Below are 20,988 nucleotides of genomic sequence, written 5' to 3'. Positions count from 1 at the left end.
ATTTACCAAATGCCAGAGAACAGGCTTCTAATTCATGTGTTGCAAGCTCTACCAAAAAAAACTGTATGGGATTTAGAGTTTAGCTGAATAAATGTGGCACATAATCTTATACTGCCTTGTGATGTAGTCTTTAAAAGAAGAAAGAAAATGTCATAAAGGGTGCTTACGCCTTTAGAATATGGGGAACCAGCTGTTCTTTGCAATTATAACAATAACCAAACTACTTTGCCTTCATGTATGACTTTCACCTTAGCCACCTTCCCTTTTTGCCACAGGGACCTGACTGGCACCATCCCAGCCTCAAATGCAGGGCTCGGGTGAGCCAGAGAAGCCTAACACCACCTTAGTGCATTTTCCTTCTAGAAGATCTTAGGGCTGCTGATCTCTTTTCGGTCAGTCAAAAGGATGGTTTTGATTCTATCCAAGGCCTCGTGGTCCACCTTTGAGTAGACTGATTTCCCAAGTTAGATCTGGAATTAATTATGGCTTGCGTTCCCTGAGGACTCTTTTCCCTCTGCAGACTCTCTCCTAGACTCTGTAGACAGTGTGAACAGGGATCAAAGTAGTGACAGTCAAAAGGAATCTGGTTTTCTTTTTAGCTTTTGATACTTGATTGAGACTATGGTTCAAAAAAAAGCCTTTATCAGTGCTTAGTGACTTTTTTCTTACTATTTTCTAACTGGCGTACTAGAAAATGCCATAACACTCCTAATTTGACTTAGAGCTGTCGTGACCAGGTCTTTGGCCTTGGGCAAGCTGTTTAATAAGTTCTCTGGGCCTTTCGATCAATTTAATAAACTAATACTGGTCTTGTCTTCCTCATGGGTCCATGTGAAGATCAAATGGAAAGATGTATACAGCAGCCCCTTTGAAGATACAAAGGTCTGCACGATTATAGTTTATGTAATTTATTAATATCTAAAATAAATTTAACCCAGAAAGAGGAAAAAAATGCTTGTTACTGTTTTCTCACTATTGTTACATTTAAGTTTCAGGTACTTATTACCCTGCTAATTCTGATTCTATTACCTCATTCCTACTATGCTCTATAAATTGTGGTGACCAAGTATAATAGAAATTCAGATGAGGGAGATCAGTGGCTTGGACTGTTTGAGGGAGTGAATGGAAGAGATGGACTGTGAATTGGATTTGGAAGGATAGGTGGCAGTTAAGATGGGAGGATGAACTGGGAAGGATGATCCTTCAGTGTGGGAGCTTGGAAAGAGGGTTTGGAGATCACAGTGCATGGAAGTACTGAGGCAGGAGTGTGTGCTTATGTGTGGGGAGTGCATGCTCAAGTGCTTGTATTTGGAGGGAACAGGGACAGAGGCTGGGAAAATACTAGCTTGGCTAGAAAGTAAGGTGCCTATTGGAAATGAAATTGAATAGGTAGGCTGGTGCTAGATTATTCAAGTTATTAAAAGGTATATAGAAGGATTTGTATTTACTGCAATGGTGAGCTGTTACAGATTCTGGAGCAGATTGGACAACATGATTTTGAGATTTTCCAGAAGTCAGTGACTCACAGTCTACATCACAGCCTCCTTGACCTGTCCAGTTGGATGTCTGACTTAACATGCTTCCCCCAATGCATACACACACCTGCTTTCCCCCTTCTTCATCAGTAAGAAAATGCAGAGACTTAGGCCAAACTTGAAAACGCATTTTTGATTTGCCTGTTTGTTTTGTATTTTTCATGCTTCATATCCAGTCTAAAAGTAAGTCCTGTCAAATCTGCCTCTAAAATATATTCAAAATGTGACCACTTCTCTTCTTTTCCACTGTTTCTCTTCTTTTCCACTGTTTCCCTTCTTTTCCACTGTTTCCAGCTTCAACCAAGCCGCATTATCACTCATCTAAACTGCACTGCTGGCTGGTCACCTGCTTCCTCTCACCCTGCAATCCATTCTTCTCACAGTAGCCAGGGTAACCTGTGAAAAACAAAAGTCAGATCATGTCACTTTCTGTTACAGCTCTTCACTGGCAGGCATGGCTTTTAGAATAAAATCCAAATGTTGTACTTTGGCTTGCAGAGCCCCAGAAGCCTCTCAGACTTCCTCCCCACCCTCTGTTCCTGGCTCACAGTAGATGAGCACGCTTGCCTTCTTCTGTTTTCAGAAAGGAATAAGCTCCTTTCTATCTTGGGACCGTTCTACTAGTTGTTTCTTCTATATGAAATGATTCATTTCCTGTATCTTTTTGTAGAATTCAACTTCTTATCTTGCTAGTATCAGTTGAAATGTCTTCATTATTCTGTCACTGTCCTGCTTCTGTTGTCTGTGGAGCATTTGTTTTCTTATTTGCTATCTCTCTCACCTTGCCAGAATATAATGTCCATGAAGACATATTATTTTGTTTACTGAAGTATTTCCTGTATTTAGAACAGAGCCTGGTGCATAATAGATGCTCAGCAAATATTTGGTGAATGGATAAAGATCATTGTGGCAGTGGTGTGCAGGTGGGACAGATTGGCAGTAAGAACGTGAATTCAGAAGCTGTTGCAGGAATGTCATGGAAGGTGGTGGAAATAGGAAGGAAAGAACTAACCTGAGAGTCACTAAAGGAAGGAGTATGAGAAGACTTGTTGATAGGCCGGTTTTATCATCCCCAGTATGCAAAGATGACTCTAAGGTTTCCAGTGATGGAACCTAGAAGAGTAGTACCAGAACTGACTGGGAAGGGATTTTGTGTGAAACTAAAGATAGTCAGTTTATTTAAGACATCTTGAGGTAGAGACAAAAATTTTGAAATGAGGATTTAGCGTATAAGTTAGGGATAGAGATATAAATTTTAGATAATGTCTGTTTAAAGGCAACTCCAAATCAGAGCATTTTAAAGTATGCAGATACCAGAGAAAAGCTTTGGGCTGTTTATTGCAAAACTCTATGGGCTGCTTTGATTCCTGTTCTCCCAGGAATAGCAAGGGGAGGTCTCTCTGTAGTAGAGAACCCCTGTTTGCTGTAGGCCGCTTGGAATAATCATTCTTATAATATTCTGGATATTGACAAGTTTCCTTAGTCTGGAGAGACAGTAATGAGACTAAATGGTTGGGTGTCTTTCAATCATTCCTCCTTCCTCCCAGGTTTTCAATTCTATTCATTTGTAGAGGTCTATAGCCAAGCAGGTCTACAGAGGATCCATGCTAATTACAAAGAAATGTAGACCTCCTTAAGGTATTTTAGGGCACAGGATAGTATTTATGGTATGCTTTCATTTTTGCATAACAAATACAAATATGTGACATGATACCTAAGCTAGGAATACCCTTCCCTGTGGCAACTTTCATTCGAATTTGAACCTGGCAAAGGTGTTCCTTAATGTTTTCCCTCTTATCCAGGTCTCTGGTTAACTGTCCTTCCATTGGTCCTTTTTTAAACCCTCTGCATTTGTTTGCTCCATCTGATCAGGCTAATGCAGGGCTCTGACAGTTACCCTGCTTGGGTGCTGCATTAGCTGCCGACACATGTCCCCTTACTTGATTTTTTAAAAGTATTATGCTCCATAGTTTCATTTGTCGAATTTTGAACTCGATAATATAAGATTTATTTTGACAGTAGAGTTGGGAGAGGACAGAAAGTTGTATCAGGTTTGAGTCTAGTACTGTCCTTATTTCATTATCTATTCATGTTAAAAATATATTTAAATTGATAAAAGTGCAGAATCTTTAAATGCCAGGAGAAATAAAAATGAGAAACCACGGAGAATGTTTACACTTCTATCCTGTGTCATGCTAATGGCCATCATTGACATTTGCCCAGATGTCAGGGGAGTCTTAGCCTTCCAAGACCTAAGACTGTGGAGCGTGATCAGAAAGTAAGGTAGTCCTGGATAAAGGTGAATTGCCTTCTTTAAAAATATACTTTTGTATGATGGAAGACTTTATCTTAGAAGGAAAAAAATAATTTTCTTAACATTTTAATTTTCCCAAATATGAACTACAGAAGCCATTATTTTTCATTATACATTTATATCTGTTGAATGAATGAATTCAGAATTGAGGAACTGGAGAGTGCTATCCAGCCCTTTTCTATTAAAATTATGAGAGTTCTTCCGCACTTTAGCATTTCTGGGTTCTGAGAAGATAGGCAGGAAAGTTGGATAGGAAATCTTACCCTTGTTTTATTTCCACACATAAACCTCTCCTTGTTTTTGCTTCTTACTCTCCTTTCTAGGTGAATGGAGGCATTGAGAACACATTAGAGAAGGAGGTGATGCAGTATGACTACTATTCTTCATATTTTGATATATTTGTAAGTATTTTTTATGTTTCATTTCAGATGTGATAAAACTGACCCAAAAGGCAGATTTCCTCTAAATAGACTTCAAATTCTATGCCCTTTTTTCCTCTTTTGAACACTGACCATATTTTCCTTTTCTTTTAATTCCCCACCCATTCAGTGTTCTCTCTCTCTAAATAAGGAATTGTCTCATCACCTCAAGGAAATAAAAGATTAATGACAGATAAGGGAGGGCAACAGAAGGAGCCATTCCTATTTTCTTGTTGGAGAGCCTTTATTCTTTCAAATGACTGAAATAGAACGCATTGACATATCTAGTCACTGAAAGGAAAATTCACCTGTTTATATAATAAGATGATGAAAATGCCATCTTTTTTTTTCTTGCCTTGTTTTTTCTTTCATAATGGGAGATTAATGTGAGACCTAATTTGCTATTACGTTAAGTTGTAGAGCAGGGATTCCCAAATGCTGGTCTACAGACCAGTGCTAGTGTCTGGTAGTCTCCAGCTAAATCACAGTAATGAAGACAGTCTGGTGAGTTCTTCATAAAGCTATGTCATTTTTGTATATATTTTTTAAAACATCTCTTTATTTTCTTGCTTTCAGCTTTTGGCAGTTTTTCGATTTAAAGTGTTAATACTTGCATATGCTGTGTGCAGACTGCGCCATTGGTGGGCAATAGCGGTGAGTATGCCCTGCATGAGTGGGTCATCTCCTCCAGTGCTGGTGGCCAAGTCCTGCTTTCAACAGGCCTGGGCTGGGAGAAGATACAGTTCTAATGCAGGTGGAATCCCACTAGCTTTCCTGAGTCCCGTTTCCTCCATACTTAAGTAGGTTTAATACTCCAGGGCTTCTTTCCAATGTTAATGAGTAACTAGATTTGTCTCTTGGTGCTGAGCCAAATGAGGAATCTAGAAGCCCAACAGTGATTACTGGCCAAGCACCAAGCCACCCTCTACCTCATTTTGCAAATAAGAGATGGGAGGAGTACCTCTGTCACAGAGATATTTGGAAAATGTCTTACTTGGTTGAAACTGCTTAGTGATTGTTTTCATGACATGGTCCGTACTTATTTAGGTAATTGCCTTACCCCCTCCTTTCTTCCTCACAACCCCCCATCTTGGAGGGAAAAGCTCTCAGTCTTTCTGTTGTTGCCTTGGACTTCTCAAGGACGAGGACTTTTTAACTCCTCTGTTTCCTGGCATCTAGCACGGAGAGCTTTGGTATTCTTAATAAATATTTAGAGATTGAGAGAATTACTAGCAATTCTGCCTGACAGATGTCTGAATATTTGCCTTTTGTAAAGCTTTAATAAGTCAATTCTGTGGGAAGAAAATGTGGAGCTCCTCAGACTAGAGAGAACTGCTCAGAAATAACCTGCAGTTCTGCGATTAGAGGGTGAGACCTCAGGTCTGGGTGGCCCAGGCCTGGGTTTCTCCAGCTGGGAATAGGACTTGTGCTGCCCTCCTGAGTCCACTAGGGGGCGATGTCTGTCTGGGCCATCTCTTCTGAGCATTCTGAGAATCACGGGGCAGTGGTCAGACTATCTGTTAATCCGGAAGCTCTCATTTTATGGATGTAGGCTGGCAGTCTTGGCCAGACTTGACTCCCTTTCCTGAATACTCTTTTGCTGATATCATCATAGCTTTTGATGATTGTACCCTCCTATTTTTCTGCATTTTCTACAACAGGTCCCTTTGGGATGTTGTATTCGTGAGTCCCTATATGTATGCTAGTATTTGTCAGACCATCCCTCTCAATGTTTGTTTTAGAAACGTGTTTGACATACAGATATTCAGTGAGAGCTGTAAGACAGTATCTTCAATATCTGCTTTCAGATTATCTGAATAAGTCTAATTTAGCAAATCATTTTATTGCTTCTGATTCTTGTTTTAAAAAACATTTGCAGAGAAGAGTCTAGAAGCTGGAAGGAGGAGAAGTCAGCTGGTATTTAAAGAGTGCTTAGTGTGAGCCTGTAAAGTTAATTAGTGTCAGAATATAAAATGCTAAACTGCCTTCTCTCCCAAGCAGCTGTGTGTGTGTGTGTATGTGTGTGAGTGTGTGTGTCTGCAACTTTGTTAATACTTATTGAGCAAGATACTTGGCGTTCCCTGTCCTCCCTTCTGTCAGTCAAGCTACTATTGGTATTCATTTTGGTCAGGTTTCACCATGTTAAAAATATTAGTTGAAGGAACAGTGGCAAGGCTTAGGTATTATGGTATCTCTGGACTTCACAACCCCTGGCGAGAGCCCTATCTATGCACTTTGCTGGTCTCTTCATGTGCTTGTAGAGGCTTTGGAATTGTACCTTCTGGTGGATAAAACTTAGTTACCTAGCACACCAGCCTGCTGAAATGTGGGAGAAGAAACCACACACAGTCATTTAGGGATTGTGTCACATGTAGAAGCCCGTTTTGCCCTAGTGTGGGTCTAGGGGATAGAGACTGAGTGATATGGGAAGGAGCCAGGCTAGGCACAGGTTTTTCAGGCATTGCCTGCTCCTGGCTCAGACGGGTCTCTTGTGAAGAGGGAGGTACCTTCACAGTGTGAGATGCCTAATGTGAATAGTGCTGGATTATGTGTCTTGCAGTTGACAACGGCAGTGACCAGTGCCTTTTTACTAGCAAAAGTGATCCTTTCGAAGGTATGGCCTACCACTTTTTCTATACAGTTACCATCTTCAGTGATGAAGCCTCGTTGTCCAGTATGAGTTTGTGGTAACTGCATTTCCCTTTCCTGGTCATATCTTTTCTTCCAGCTTTTCTCTCAAGGGGCTTTTGGCTATGTGCTGCCCATCATTTCATTCATCCTTGCCTGGATTGAGACGTGGTTCCTGGATTTCAAAGTGTTACCTCAAGAAGCAGAAGAAGAAAACAGTAAGTTCCTCTCAAAGTCAGCCTCCTGAGGCGCACTGGGTACCAAGCTGGGAGGAAGAGATGTGGTGTCTTGGTGTGAATGGGGCTGCAAATGGGTAGAGTTGGGCAGAGGTGGGGTCTCCATTCTTTAGTGGCTACAGCAGAAATCGAGAGAAGGGTTGGGTGGATGAAAGGGTAAGTAACAGAAAGCAGCTCCTTTCTCCAGCTATCGGGCCAGGCTTCCCCTGGAAGAGAATGTGAACACTGGTGAAAAGGGCATTCAAGCAATAACAGAAAATAGCCAGCACTTCTTTCTCCCCAGACAGCTTGTTATTTTCTCCCTATTAGCAATAGGCAGGACACTAAGCATTTTGTGCGTATAAACAGAACTGTGCTGTTTAGGGGCAGAGAAAATAAAACCAATTTTAAGTGAGTGGAAGCAACTATTCTAAATACAAGCCATTGATTCTCCAAAGTCTCCCATTGTGATCCATACAGCAGTTGGTGGCTTCAGATGGGCTGCTGTTAGAACAGTTAAATGCCTAGGGCTGGGGACCATTGGTGGGTTTAGAATGAAGATTATTCACAGGAGGATGACAGCAAGCCAGAGCGATGCTCAGCCTTTCACCATCCTCTGAGTAGCTGAGTCATAGCTAACAAGGTGTACTCATGAATCCTGCCAAAGCTGCTATAATCTCATCATGGCTTTCAGCATCCCAGAATATTCACTAGGAAGGCCAAATGATTGATTAAGCTTTGTGGTAAGTTACCAAGCTGAAATTCTTCTCCACATAATGTCCTTAATGGAAGCCCACATGCCGCACCCACCCATCTTAAAGGTGAAACGATCAAAGCTCATTTCAGACGCCCATGCAGTTTCAAGACATGCTGTTTTTATGCCTCTGCTGGTCATCTGGCTCAATTTGCCCTGCCTCATAGGAAAAAAAAAAGTATCTGACAGAAAGTTAAGCATGATTATAACTTCAAAAAACAGCAGGATACAAAATAATCTTGCAAGTGGTTTTATTTTGGAAAATCTCATTTACATAGAAGAAATATATAAGAAAAGAATAATTCAAGAGTAGATTTTAAAAACCCATTAATCAGACCGAGTTGTACCTTCTATCCTATGCCCTCTATTCCTTTGTGAAAGTGTATTTTGGAGAAGTTATAAGTAAAGCTAATAAAAGTCTTTTTTTAATTGTATATAAATATAAAACTGAACTTTGTTGAAAACATAACTATTACTATGACTGAGGCTTGAATGGTTATGGGATTAAACCACATTCGAAGTGACTAATAAAGCAGAACACACAATTAATGAAAATTTTAAATTAGCACTTATTTTCACTGTCAGTAGCATGTATGACACACATACCTGGTATCTGCTATTTGGCCTGGTGCTTCCTCCAACTTTATCCTAAGGTTAACTCAGCTTTCAGTCAAAAGAACTTAAGTATTGATGGCCTTGCATGTGTTAGTGTTCCTCAGCTGTTCACATCCTGTTTTCTTACCTTTTCTTTGCTTTTTTAAGACACTTTTTTTCTTTTGAAACCTTCTTGCTGCATAAATATTTGTCATCTTGATTGTTGTTTATATATTTATAAAAGGCCATCCCTGTATTGCACTTTACATCTGGTATCTCTCTAACCAGATGTAGCCAGCAGACCATTTGTAGGAGCTGACCATGTTTTTTATTTTACTTTGTGTTTTGGTTTTGATATTGTGCTTTTTTGTAGGAAGGCAGGTACTCACAAGGGAAAGATGTAAATACTGAGTTATTTATTCTGAGACAGGGTCTCACTTTGTGAAGTGCAGTGGCACAATCATGGCTCACTGCAGCCTCAGCTTACTGGGCTCAAGCAATCCTCCCCAGTAGCTGGGACTACAGGCATGCGCTACCACACTCGGCTAATTTTTAAATTTTTTATAGAGACAGGGTCTTGCTATGTTGCCCAGGCTGGTCTCAAACTCCTGGGCTCAAGCGATCCTCCATCCTTGTCCTCCCGGAGTGCTGTGATGACAGGTGTGAGGCACTATGCCCAGCCTCATGAGGCACTTATTTAAACTGCTTAGCTATCTGTCCTTACAGTATTGTTTGTCATTTGTTAATGAAACTTATTGTTTGGTTGAAACTTTTTAAAGTACCTCTTTTTCTAAAGGTATTTCATTGTAATAATAATACCATTTTATTTTACTTAATCTTGCCGAAAAGCTACCAGAAAGGTGACCTCATTCCCAACATCTGAATTTCTTCTCTTCCAGGACTCCTGATAGTTCAGGATGCTTCAGAGAGGGCAGCACTTATACCTGGTGGTCTTTCTGATGGTCAGTTTTATTCCCCTCCTGAATCTGAAGCAGGTAAAAAACTTGATTATTATTTGTGCTTGTATCTCTCATTCAAAGGCTCTGCTCTTCCTCCCTCTCCCTACCCCCTCTATTTCTCAATATACTTAGCAATATCTAACATGCCAGGCATTAGGGATATGAAAATAGGTGAGACACGGTCTCACATGAAACCAGTGGTAAGACACAGAGTTGTAAAAGTAAATGTCATGGAGGAGTGATTAGACACCATGGTTTGTGATGTGTATCTTAGAAGACACACAGAGAAGGGGAAGGGTCTCAATGCTCTCATTATTGCAGTTCATCACCAAACCAACCTCCGTCTAGGACTCCCATGTCTGAGAATGGCAGCACTGTCCACCCAGTTGCCCAGATCAAACACCAGAGCCTCACTGTTGGCTCCACCCCGTTCTTATGGCTCACATCTCATCATTCACTAAGCTATTTCCATCCTCTCTCCCTTATTTCTACCTCCATTTTCTCATTCAAATCCTGCCACTTCTTATCAGCTCCAACCTCATTTCAGCATTACTTTCTGCAGTTTCTGCAACAGCCTTTTGTGTTTCACTAACCAGCAACCAGAGTGCTCTGTTAAAAATAACAATTACACTCAACAACAAAAATAAACAACCTGATTAAAAAATATGCAAAGGTTTTGATAGACATTTCTCTAAAGAAGATAAACAAATGGCCGATAAGCACATAAAAGATGCTTAACATCACTAATCATTAGGAAAATGCAAATCAGAACCACAACAAGATACCGCTTCATACCCATTAGGATGACTATTACAAAAAGCAAAACCAAACAAAAAGACAGAAAATAAGTTTTGGTGATGATATGGAGAAATTGGACCCCTTGTGCATTACAGGTGAGAATGTAAAATGGTATAGCCCCAGCAGAAGACAGTGTGGTGTTTCCGTAAAAGATTAAACATAGAGTTACCATATGATTCAACACTTCTACCCCCGGGTATGTACCCAAAGGAAGTGAAAGCAGAGACTACAGCAGATACGTGTATACCCACGCTCATAGCAGCATTATTCACAGTAGCTAAATGGTGGAAACAAATCAAACAGCTGTCAGCAGATGAGTGGATAAACAACATGTATGTACATACAATGTAATATTATTCTGCATTAAAAAGAAATGGAAAGCTGGGCACAGTGGCACATGCCTATAATCTCAGCACTTTGGGAGGCCAAGGTAGGAGGATCGCTTGAGCCCAGGAGCTCAAGACCAGCCTGGGCAACATAGGGAGACCTTGTCTCTATTAAAAAAAAAAAAAGAAAGAAAAGAATAGAATTCTGACACATACTGTAACATGTATGAACTGTGAACACATTATGCTAAGTAAATAAGCCAGACACAAAATGACTGTCGTATGATTTCACTTAGATGAGATACCTAGAGAAGTCAAATTCTCAGAATGGTGATGATGGCTGCACAAGAGCGTAGATGAACTTAATGCACTGGATGGCATGCTTAAAAATGGTTAAAGTGGTAAATTTTATGTTAAATATATTTTTCTATGGTAAAAAAACACTATTTTTAAAATTGCTAACACTTTTTAAAGTGTCAGGCGCTGTTCTAAGCTTTATTAATATTCACTCATTTACTCTTCCCTTGTCTGCTTATCTTCTGAGATACAGATCACAAACCATAGTGTCTAATCACTCCTCCATTACATTCATTTTTTACAAATCTGTGTCTTACCACTGATCTCTTGTAAGATTGTGTCTAACCTATTTTCATATTCTTAATGCCTGGCATATTAGATGTTTGCTAAGTGCCTCCACTCTGTGATGTAAAACTCGTATTATCCCTAATGTAGAGATGAGCAAATGAGGCACAGAGAACTGAAGCAATTTACCCAACATCACACTAATAATAAGTGGTGCAGCTGGGATTTGAAGCTGGGGTCCAGTGCTAGAGTTCATGCTTATAACTGCTAAAGTATATTAGCCTCTTGGTGTTTATGAAAATATAGACTTGGTCATGCCAGTCCCCTGCTCAAAAGCCTTCAGTAGCATAAAGGATAAAGAAATCAGCAGATCTTAGCCTGACTGGAAGTGCCCCTGTGGACACTGTCACCAGTTGTCTAGCTTCTCACCTTGTGACTGCCTTCTGGTGTGCTGTTCATAGCTCTTCTGAAAGTGCTGTGCTCTAGAGCCCTCCAGCTATTGTCCCCCTTGCTGTTTCCATACTGAACATGATCTCCTTTGTAATCCTAGTGTCTGCTCACATGTTCCCACGTTCTTCCCAGCCATGCCTACCCTTCCCGTCACTCCCGGCAGTCTTAGAACATCCTCACCATGTTCTTTGGAACCTCTTCTACAGCCCTGTCATCGTATGTTGTCTGCACTGCCTTCAGCATTGACCTGGTCTGTTTCTACTGCTGGGTTGTAAACTTGAGTTAGAGACTACATCATTGTATTCCCTACATTAGGCCTAGTTAATATTTTAACACACACACACACACACACACACACACACACACACACACAGAGTGATAAAAGAGATTCCAGACAGAAAGAGCCTTGAATGATTGAAGGTACAGCAATGTGAAATATCAGTGTACTGGAGGAACTACAAGTAACTTGAGATTCCGGACTGTTGGTGTTGGATCTGAAAGCAGCGTACAACACAGAAACATGGAGCCAGATGAAATACAGATATGGATTAGTAGAAAATCTGTTTCTAAAACAGTAAAAACTAGAATTAAGTATTAAATTCTTACCTCATAAGGATTATTTCATTGAGATGTTTTGTGTCATAGGACTTTACTCTTTGAAAAAAGGAAATTCATATTAGAGTTCATGCATCTCTACTTTTTCTAAGACTAATACAGGTTCTCAGTACTAATGTATTTTCTTAACTAGAGTTCAGAACAGAATAGTAGTGACATGAGGAACACGGCCTCAAGCATGCTTCATCAAGCTTTCTAGTTATGGGATCCATCTGCATTTCACCTTTATCATTTACCACCACCTAGTGGTACTCTGGAGCATTACCATTTCCTTGAGTTGGGAAGGTGAACAAGAACAAAACATTTTCATGGTGTTCCACTGTGTAGCTGCTTTGTTTGACTAAAGACAGGTTACTAATGGGCAGAGAAGGAGTGGGCAGAGTGGACTACCTTATTATATTTGCATTGTCTGAATGTTCAATTTAGGAAAGAATTAAAAATGAAAACTGTTACTGGAATTAATATACCTAGAAAAAAAAGACTACTCTAGAGCAAAGCTTTTCCCTTATGCCAATAGCTAAAAATTGAAGCCTTTCAGTAGCTTGAGGTTCTAAGCTGCCATTGCCCTGCTACAGCACTGACTTCCCTGGTATACATGAGGGCGTCCGAAAAAGGCCTAACGTGCCTTTTTTTGTCTTTTTGCTCCACCACCTAATACAGTACCTGGCTTATATTAGACTTATAACTGTTGAAGAAAGGGATGAAAAGAAAATGGAAAGAAATAGGAGGTACCATAAACAAAAATGTTAGCATTTTTCCTTGTAAAGGAGCAGCCTGAATTTTAGTATCACAGGGATAGCACGGTTTATTAGATATACTTGTAAAGGATATAAAAATAGTTTGTTTGCAGGCTTGCTTGTTGATCAGACCACATCCTGCATCCCTTTGTATTAAATGGAAAGAATGAGGAAGCATGATCCTCTCTCAGATGACTGCGTTGAAATTAGGTGTGGTCAGAGAGCATAAGTGAACCAGTTGTGAAGCTGAAGAAAGGGTAATTCTTCACCTCCTAAACCATGGAAAGATTAACTTAAAATGAGGAATTGCTCAATTGCATAATATAACCTGTCCTGTGCAAGTCTAGATAAGGCATTCATTGCAATTCTAAGTTGCCACCTCCCCAGAGTAGCCATGCATCCTGGTTTGCCTGCAGCAGCCTTGCCTTCTTCTGTTTGCCCCATATAGTTATTATTAGAAGCCCTTGTATCTCTCAGCAGTGTTCTTGTTTAGATGATCATTTCTATGATCGCCGTATGTGTAGTGAATAGATTTGAAACACAGTTTTTTCTACCTTTTAATTAAAATTTTGAAAATTATTGAAAAGTCATTGCCAGGGATACTGAACAATACTGACTTTTTAAAAAAGCTTGATTGAGGTGTAATTTGCATATAATAAAACTCATCCATTGTAAATGTATAATTGCGTGATTTTTAGTAAATTTATAAATTTTTAATCAACATTACAATGTAATTTTGGGACAGTTTCATTACTTGAAAAACTTCTTTCATGCTCATTTGCAGTTAATCCTCACTTCTACCTCTAATCCTAAGTAACCACTGATCTTTGTATCTTGACAAATTTACCTTTCCTGGGCATTTAATGTAAATGTAGTGATATGATACATGGCTTTTTGCATCCAGCCTCTTGCTTAGCATAAGGTTTTAGGACCAACCATGTTGTAGCATATATCAGTGTTTTGCTCCTTTTTGTGGCTGGTCATGTGGCAGGTTTCTGTTTAACTTTTTTTAAAATTGTCAAACCGTTCTTGATCGTGGCTGTTTTATTTTACGTTCCCTCCAATAATGTACAGTAGTCCCTTCTTATCCACAGTTTCACTTACCTGAGGTCAATTGAGGTCTGAAAATATTAAATGGAAAATTCCAGAAATAAACAGTCCATAAGTTTTTAATTGTGTGCCGTTCTGAGTAGCATGATGAAATCCCACACTCTCCTGCTTCGTCCTGTCCGGAACGTGAATCATCCCTCTGTCCAGCAGATCCACACTGCGTGCACCACCCACCTGGTAGTCACTTAGGAGCCATCCAGGTTATCAGATTGACCATCCCAGTATCACAGTGCTTGTGTTCAAGTAATCCTTATTTCACTTAAAAATGGAAAAGTAGTAATTCTGACAATTCATATATGCCAAAAAGAAACCATAAAGTGCTTCCTTTAAGTGAAAAGGTGACAGTTCTCAACTTAATAAGAAAAGAAAAAAAAAATCATATGCTGAACTTTATCATGTTCGTCATATGGTAAACTTTTTCATAGGTATGTATGTATAAGAAAAAACATAATATTGATAGGATACAGTACTATCTGCACTTTCAGGTATCCAGGGATAAGGGAGATTACTGTATATGCATTTCAGTTTCTCCATATATTCACCAATGCTTAGTATCGGGTCTTTTTGATTATAGCCAGGCTAGCAGGTTTAAAGTGGTATCTCATTGTGGTTTTAATTTGTATGTTTGTAGTGATACTGAGATATTTTTCATATTTCTATTATATGTAATTCATAAGTCTTATTTAGAGAAAAATCTATCTCAAGTCTTTTGCCATATTTTTAATTGTGTTGTCTTTTTATTATTGAGTTGTAAGAATTCTTTACACATTCTAGATAAAAGTGCTTTCATATATGATTTACAAATATTTTTCCCAGTCTATTATTTGTCTTTTCGTTTCTTCATAGAGTCTTTTGAAGCACAAGTTTTAAAATTTCGATTAAGTGTAGTTTATGAATTTGTTCTCTTATGGATAATATATTTGTGGTCATATCTAGGAACTCTTTACCTTAACTCTATGACATGAAGATTTTCTCCTACATTTTCTTCTAAAAGGTTTTTTAGTCTTACATCTTTCAATTAAGATTACAATACATTTTGAATTGATTTTCAAATATGGAGGAGGTAAGGGATTAATTCATTCTCTTGCTTTTGGATATTCAGTTGAACAGCACCAGTTCTTGAAAAGACAGCCTTTCCCCATTGTACTGATTTGACACGTTTGCTAAAATCAGTTTACTATAAACTGATTTTGTGCCAAACCAATTTTTATTTTTTAATTCTGCTTTCTTAAGATGAATACTTATATGATTGATTTGATACTTTTTTTTTCTTTTCTTATATAGCCATTTAAAGCCATAAATTTTCCTCTAGGAATTGCTTTAGTGATCTCACATGAATTTTGATATGTTGTGTTTTCATTTGAATGCATTCCTTGGCTTTCAGCAGGTTGACACGGATGTGTCTGCATGTGGATCTCTTTGTATATATCCTAATCTGTGTTTATTCTCCTTATAAAATGTGTGGATTAATATTTCTCAGCCAATTTGAGAAATTTGAACCATTAATTCTTCAAACATTTTTCTGACATTTTCCTCCTTCTGGGATTCCCATTACATGGTTGGTTGATATGCTTGATGTCTCTGAGCACTTCAATTTTCTTCAGTCTTTTTCTTTCACTCAGAGATTGTTTTGTTTTGACTGTCATTTTTTCCTCGGAATGGTCACACTTTCTTGATTCTTTACCTATCTTGTTTTTTTTTTTTTTTTTTTTTTTGATGAAAAGTATTTTGCTGAAAATAAAGTAACTCTGGATTCTGATTTTTTTCCTAAAACATTGCTGTTCTTGCTCTTTATTTGTTTAGTAAATCATCTGTGTCAAATCTGTGAGATCTATACACCCTGGGATGTGTGGCTGCTTCTGTTTTCTCTCAGTTTTTTGTTTTATTGTCCATTAATTCTTGCCTATATTTTTAAGCCTAGCTTCCTAGGAGTTACCCATGTCTAGAGCCTACTGATTAGGCAGAGCCTACCTAGTGATTACACAGAGTATTGCACTCAAATACCTGAATCAAGGCTTCCATCCTCTGCCAGGTAGAAATGTACATAGGTTGGATAGCACCTTCAGAGTTCAGGCCATTTTCAAGTCCTCCCCAGCTTTTACTTTCTGCTAAGTCCTTTCCTGCTCTCTGTGCGTATGCTTAGGGCTCAGGCTAATTGGCTGGCTTGCGCTCTCTTGGGTCTCCTCTGTGCATGGAGACAACACCAGCTGGGCATATGCTTGTCCCAGTGGTGACCACAACTCAGGCTCCCAGAGTAGTTGGCCCTTTCTGCTCACCTGCCTCTGAATTTGTCACTTCACCGTCAGTGTCACTGGGCATGACCGTGGCTCCCCACTCCAAACTAAGCGATCTCTCTTCAACTGAGTAGCTTTATTGCCAGTCCCCATGGCCTGCCTCACCCTAGCAGAACCTCCATGCCCATTGAGCTGGGTATTGGGAGGTTGGAGAAGAACAGGAGCAGCTCCAGGCAAGACACGACTGCTATTCCCTGAATTCTGCAGTGTTTCAAACGTAAACATTTCTCCAGTTGTTGTATACTTTTGGTCATTTCTCCAGTGGTGAGATGGCTAGTTTTGCCCATTTTGCCACATTTTGGGGGTGCTTTTCAGGGAGAGGATTTATTGACTTCTTCACTTGGCCATAGCAAGAAGTTTTAAAATATGTAAAGAAGACATACTGTTATGTTTTAATTAAGGGTTTAGCTTTATTTAGGACTCCCAAATAATTCCAAGACATGGCAACTCACTGTGGTTTCAGTGCCGCTGGCCTAGCAGGTTGAAGTGAGCTTGGGAACGGGAAGATCTGGTGTGACTATCTTCCCCAGCCTCCTTCCACAGTGAGGACAGGCAGCTCACCACCTCCTGTCTCTAGGATGGACAGCATGTTACTAGGGTAGAAAGCAAAGCCTTCAACAGTTAAGTCTTTACCTATTCCTTTTACTACAAATTCAACCTAACCATGTGACATTTATCAGGTTAAAATGTTTTCTTCAGATTATCAGGCATTCTTTCCCTATAACAAATTTGTTCTTGGCTATAATTCAGGTAGACATTCTCCTTAGGGGAAAAAAAAATGTGCTTTTTAAAGTGTGTTATCTAACAACGTTCAGGCGCAGTTGAGAGAGGCTGCAGTTTTTACGTGTGAATTGATGGCATCTCTCACCCACTACTTTGGTCTTCTCTCAGGGCCTCCTCCGCTTTTTTTTTTATTCCCCTTCTCTGATTATGAAAATCATGCATTTAAAAAAGTGGAAAGAACAAAAATTAGAAATCATGTATCCTTCAAACTATTTGGTAACATCAGTGTTGACAGTTTAGTTTCTTTCTTGGGGGGGGGGGGTGTGTGTGTGTGTGTTTAATCTCACATCATTGTGCCCATGCTGCCTATATTATTCATATTCTGCTTTTTAAAAATATAATTTAAAAATTATTAATAAAGTCAATTCAGGTTTATTGTAGAAATGTTAAAATATCCAGAAAAATATATAAAAGTTACACGGTTATTTTCTTCTACTCTTTCTCGTTTGCACACATATATTTGGTTTTTAATTTTATCAAATGTGATCTCATGGCATATAAAGTTTTATTTGCTATACATTTGCTTTTACCTTACAGCGTATGCATTTTTCATGTTATAAATTCTATATAACCATAATTTTAAGTGGATACAAGATATTTTATGGAACTATGGTATTAACCTTTCTTCTATTCTCACTTAGTTTTCTTTTCTAATTTTTAGAGAGAAAATCTACATAATGAATAATAAGGATTATTTCCTCAGGGATAGGTCTATCCTAAGGAAAGGATTCCAGAGTGGAATGACCAGGTCAAATCTAGGAATGTCCTGAAGCTCATGAGACATTGATCCAGAAGGGCCAGACAGTGGTCACTGCCACAGTGCCCTCTCACTGCTCTCTCGCTCATCTGCCACAGCCATTGTTAGAAACACCTAGATTCAATTATTTGTACCAAGCTCAACATTTTTGCATGTAAAAAATATATACAAGCTTGTCAGCAAAGAGGCAGAGGAAGAATAGTGATTGATAATAATTATTGGTCTGCATGATATTCTTAGTACATAAGTGAAATCCATTTTGACAGATTAGTGTAAGTGATAGATTATTGTTTAAAGGTTTTCCTGTTACAAGAAATAAAGTAAAACTTTCAAATAGCAGTTAACCTAAATCTCTTGAGGATTAAACATATGTTTAATGTTTTTATGTGTATATGTTATAATTTTAAACATATTTATTTAAAATAGTCTGTTACTGTAATGGAATGAAATACTTTTTCTTTGTCCCCTTCTCCACCACGTAGGATCTGAAGAAGCTGAAGAAAAACAGGACAGTGAGAAACCACTTTTAGAACTATGAGTACTACTTTTGTTAAAGTAAGTGTTTGAAATGAAACTGTAACAACAAAGTAGTTAAGTATGGAGATTTCCTTTGAGTAGAGTCAAAGTAGAATTCAAAGAATAAGAGTGTAAGGATAGCCAGATTTGTCTTACTTGCATGAATTTATCAGTCACATTTTATTAATGCCAAGTGTCTTAACATTTTTTATGTAGGTATACATTTATAAGGTTTGAAAAATACCTCAGATTTCTAAATTTCTAAAGAATATAGATGAATTTATGTTAGTTTACTTGGCCAGAATGTCTACATGCCAGTCACATATCATTGTTTTAATGACAAGTACTAATCTATGTTAAGAGGACAGCAGTCCTGTGAGACGCAGGTGCTGTTATCATCTCCATTTACATTTGAAGCAGCAGGGACATAGAATGGGTCACTTATCCAAGGTTGCACAGCTAGACTTGGCAGCACTGGGGCTCAGGCCCACACTGTCTGGTACCAGGTCCACTGCAGCCCCTCACTGGGATATTTCTCAAGGATTTTGGAGCCTCTGAGATGAAAGCTGCTGTACATCCAAAGCAGTCATGCTTAATGGGCTCCAAAGTGGAACACATTGTTAAATCCCTTTAAGTCATCAAAGAAAATCATTTTAACCTCATAAATAGAAGGCAATTGAAGTAAATTGTAGTAGCAGCAAATCTGCCTGACAGTTTAACCGCAGAAGGAAAAAGCTGCCAGATTGTGAGTCATTGGGAAGCTGGGATAGAGGCTGGCTGGGTGGGAAAGGCAGCCAAGGTCATGGCGCATGGAGCCCCAGTGCCTGCCTCCTCAGCCCCCAGCACACCTCAGCCGCATCTCTCCACCACAGTTATGTAGACAGAAAGCAAAAATGTGGGCATGCTGGTAGTTGAGCCTTTTCTGAAATATTTTAACATGAATTCTAGTGTGACCACACCCATGGTCCTTCATGTGTCTGTCACAGCCCCTCTTCAGCACACAGACGTTTATGTACATGTAAGGTGACCGTGGCATTTTGCCTTTTAATGCTATTTCTTAAATACTTTTGTCTTCTCTCTTTTTCTAAGTGTGAAAAACCCTCACAGAAAGTCATCGAGGCAAAAAGAGGCAGGCAGTGGTGTCTCCCTGTTGACAGTAAAGTTGAAATGGTGACGTCCACTGCTGGCTTTATTGAACAGCTAATAAAGATTTATTTATTGTAATACCTCACAGACATTGTACCATATCCATGCACATTTAGTTGCCTGCCTGTGGCTGGTAAGGTAATGTCATGATTCATCCTCTCTTCAGTGAGACTGAGTCTGATGTGTTAACGAATAGGTGAAGAAAGTCTTGTGCTGTATTCCTAATCAAAAGACTTAATATATTGAAGTAACACTTTTTTAGTAAGCAAGATACCTTTTTATTTCAATTCACAGAATGGAATTTTTTTGTTTCATGTCTCAGATTTATTTTGTATTTCTTTTTTAACACCCTACATTTCCCTTGTTTTTTAACTCATGCACATGTGCTCTTTGTACAGTTTTAAAAAGTGTAATAAAATCTGAAATGTCAATGTGGCTAGTTTTATTTTTCTTGTTTTGCATTATGTATATGGCCTGAAGTGTTGGACTTGCAAAAGGGGAAGAAAGAGGAATTGCGAATACATGTAAAATGTCACCAGACATTTGTATTATTTTTATCATGAAATCATGTTTTTCTCTGAGAGATTGTTCTGAAATGTTCGAAATACTCTTATTTTGAATGCACAAAATGACTTAAACCATTCATATCATGTTTCCTTTGCGTTCAGCCAATTTCAATTAAAATGAACTAAATTATACTGTGTGCTATTTTTTCAAACATGAATATTCCCCTTGATTCATGGAAAGTCAGGATGTCTATTAGTTTTCTTTCATCATTCATTGTGTCATTGAAGAAAAACCTAATTGCCTGTAGTGGTGATGATGCTGGCTTGGGTAGAAACTGACCTTTTGTGCATATCAAGTTACTTCTATCTGTGCTTGTTCTAAGAGTAGATCAGATCTCAACAGTGCAACAGGGAGGCTTGCTGGGAGGCTGGAGTCTAACCAGGATGAGCGTCTCATAGTGGAGAAGGGGCGAGGAAAATCTCAAATATCTGGCCTTGAGACTAAAACCTTAGAACTCAATGGTGTTATGTGAGTGAGAATCTCCTGTTTCAGGATTGGAGTTGCATATACACCAACCCCATAGATGATGCTTAAGCTGCCAATCAGGTTGTTAATTTAACCTGAGAAGGAGCTCTCACCCAGACATGCTGGGTGAACCAGTAGGATGTTGCCAATCCTCAGAGGAAGCCAAGTCTGGCTCAGAAGTCTTAACCTCTCTAAGCACAGACCAAGAGGAATGAGGTATAGTATTTGAATATGCTAGGAAGTCAGACCGTGGGAGCCTACAGTGATTATCTCAACGATTGAGTTATATATTCCCCTGGGACTGCATAGATTCAGCCCAGGGGCGTGGGCACCCACTCTGCCATGTTTCGGTGGGGTAGGAGTGGAGCCGTTTGTCCTTTATGCCCACATTGCTGAGCAATCCTCTGACGGACCCTTATCACTC

The 20,988-nt window shown here is 39.1% G+C and overlaps 1 protein-coding gene across 4 annotated transcripts in view; it reads left to right on the top strand.

The window, feature by feature from the left end:
• The window catches only part of STARD3NL (STARD3 N-terminal like), a 54,338-nt gene extending 34,108 nt beyond the window's left edge, over positions 1 to 20,230 (top strand). For all 4 annotated transcript variants that reach the window (XM_024250156.3, XM_024250157.3, XM_054559287.2 and 1 more), the window contains 7 exons: positions 4,173 to 4,250; positions 4,845 to 4,922; positions 6,829 to 6,882; positions 6,997 to 7,114; positions 9,359 to 9,454; positions 18,353 to 18,425; positions 19,476 to 20,230. In XM_024250156.3, coding sequence (XP_024105924.2) covers positions 4,173 to 4,250; positions 4,845 to 4,922; positions 6,829 to 6,882; positions 6,997 to 7,114; positions 9,359 to 9,454; positions 18,353 to 18,408 — 480 coding nt within the window. In that variant the 3' untranslated portion in view covers positions 18,409 to 18,425; positions 19,476 to 20,230. The remainder of the gene's footprint in view (positions 1 to 4,172; positions 4,251 to 4,844; positions 4,923 to 6,828; positions 6,883 to 6,996; positions 7,115 to 9,358; positions 9,455 to 18,352; positions 18,426 to 19,475) is intronic.
• Positions 20,231 to 20,988: the final 758 nt, after the last annotated feature.

This window comes from Pongo abelii, chromosome 6 (assembly GCF_028885655.2).
Source record: "Pongo abelii isolate AG06213 chromosome 6, NHGRI_mPonAbe1-v2.0_pri, whole genome shotgun sequence".
Classification (NCBI taxonomy): Eukaryota; Metazoa; Chordata; class Mammalia; order Primates; family Hominidae; genus Pongo; species Pongo abelii.
This window is presented reverse-complemented; position numbering and strand designations above follow the sequence as displayed.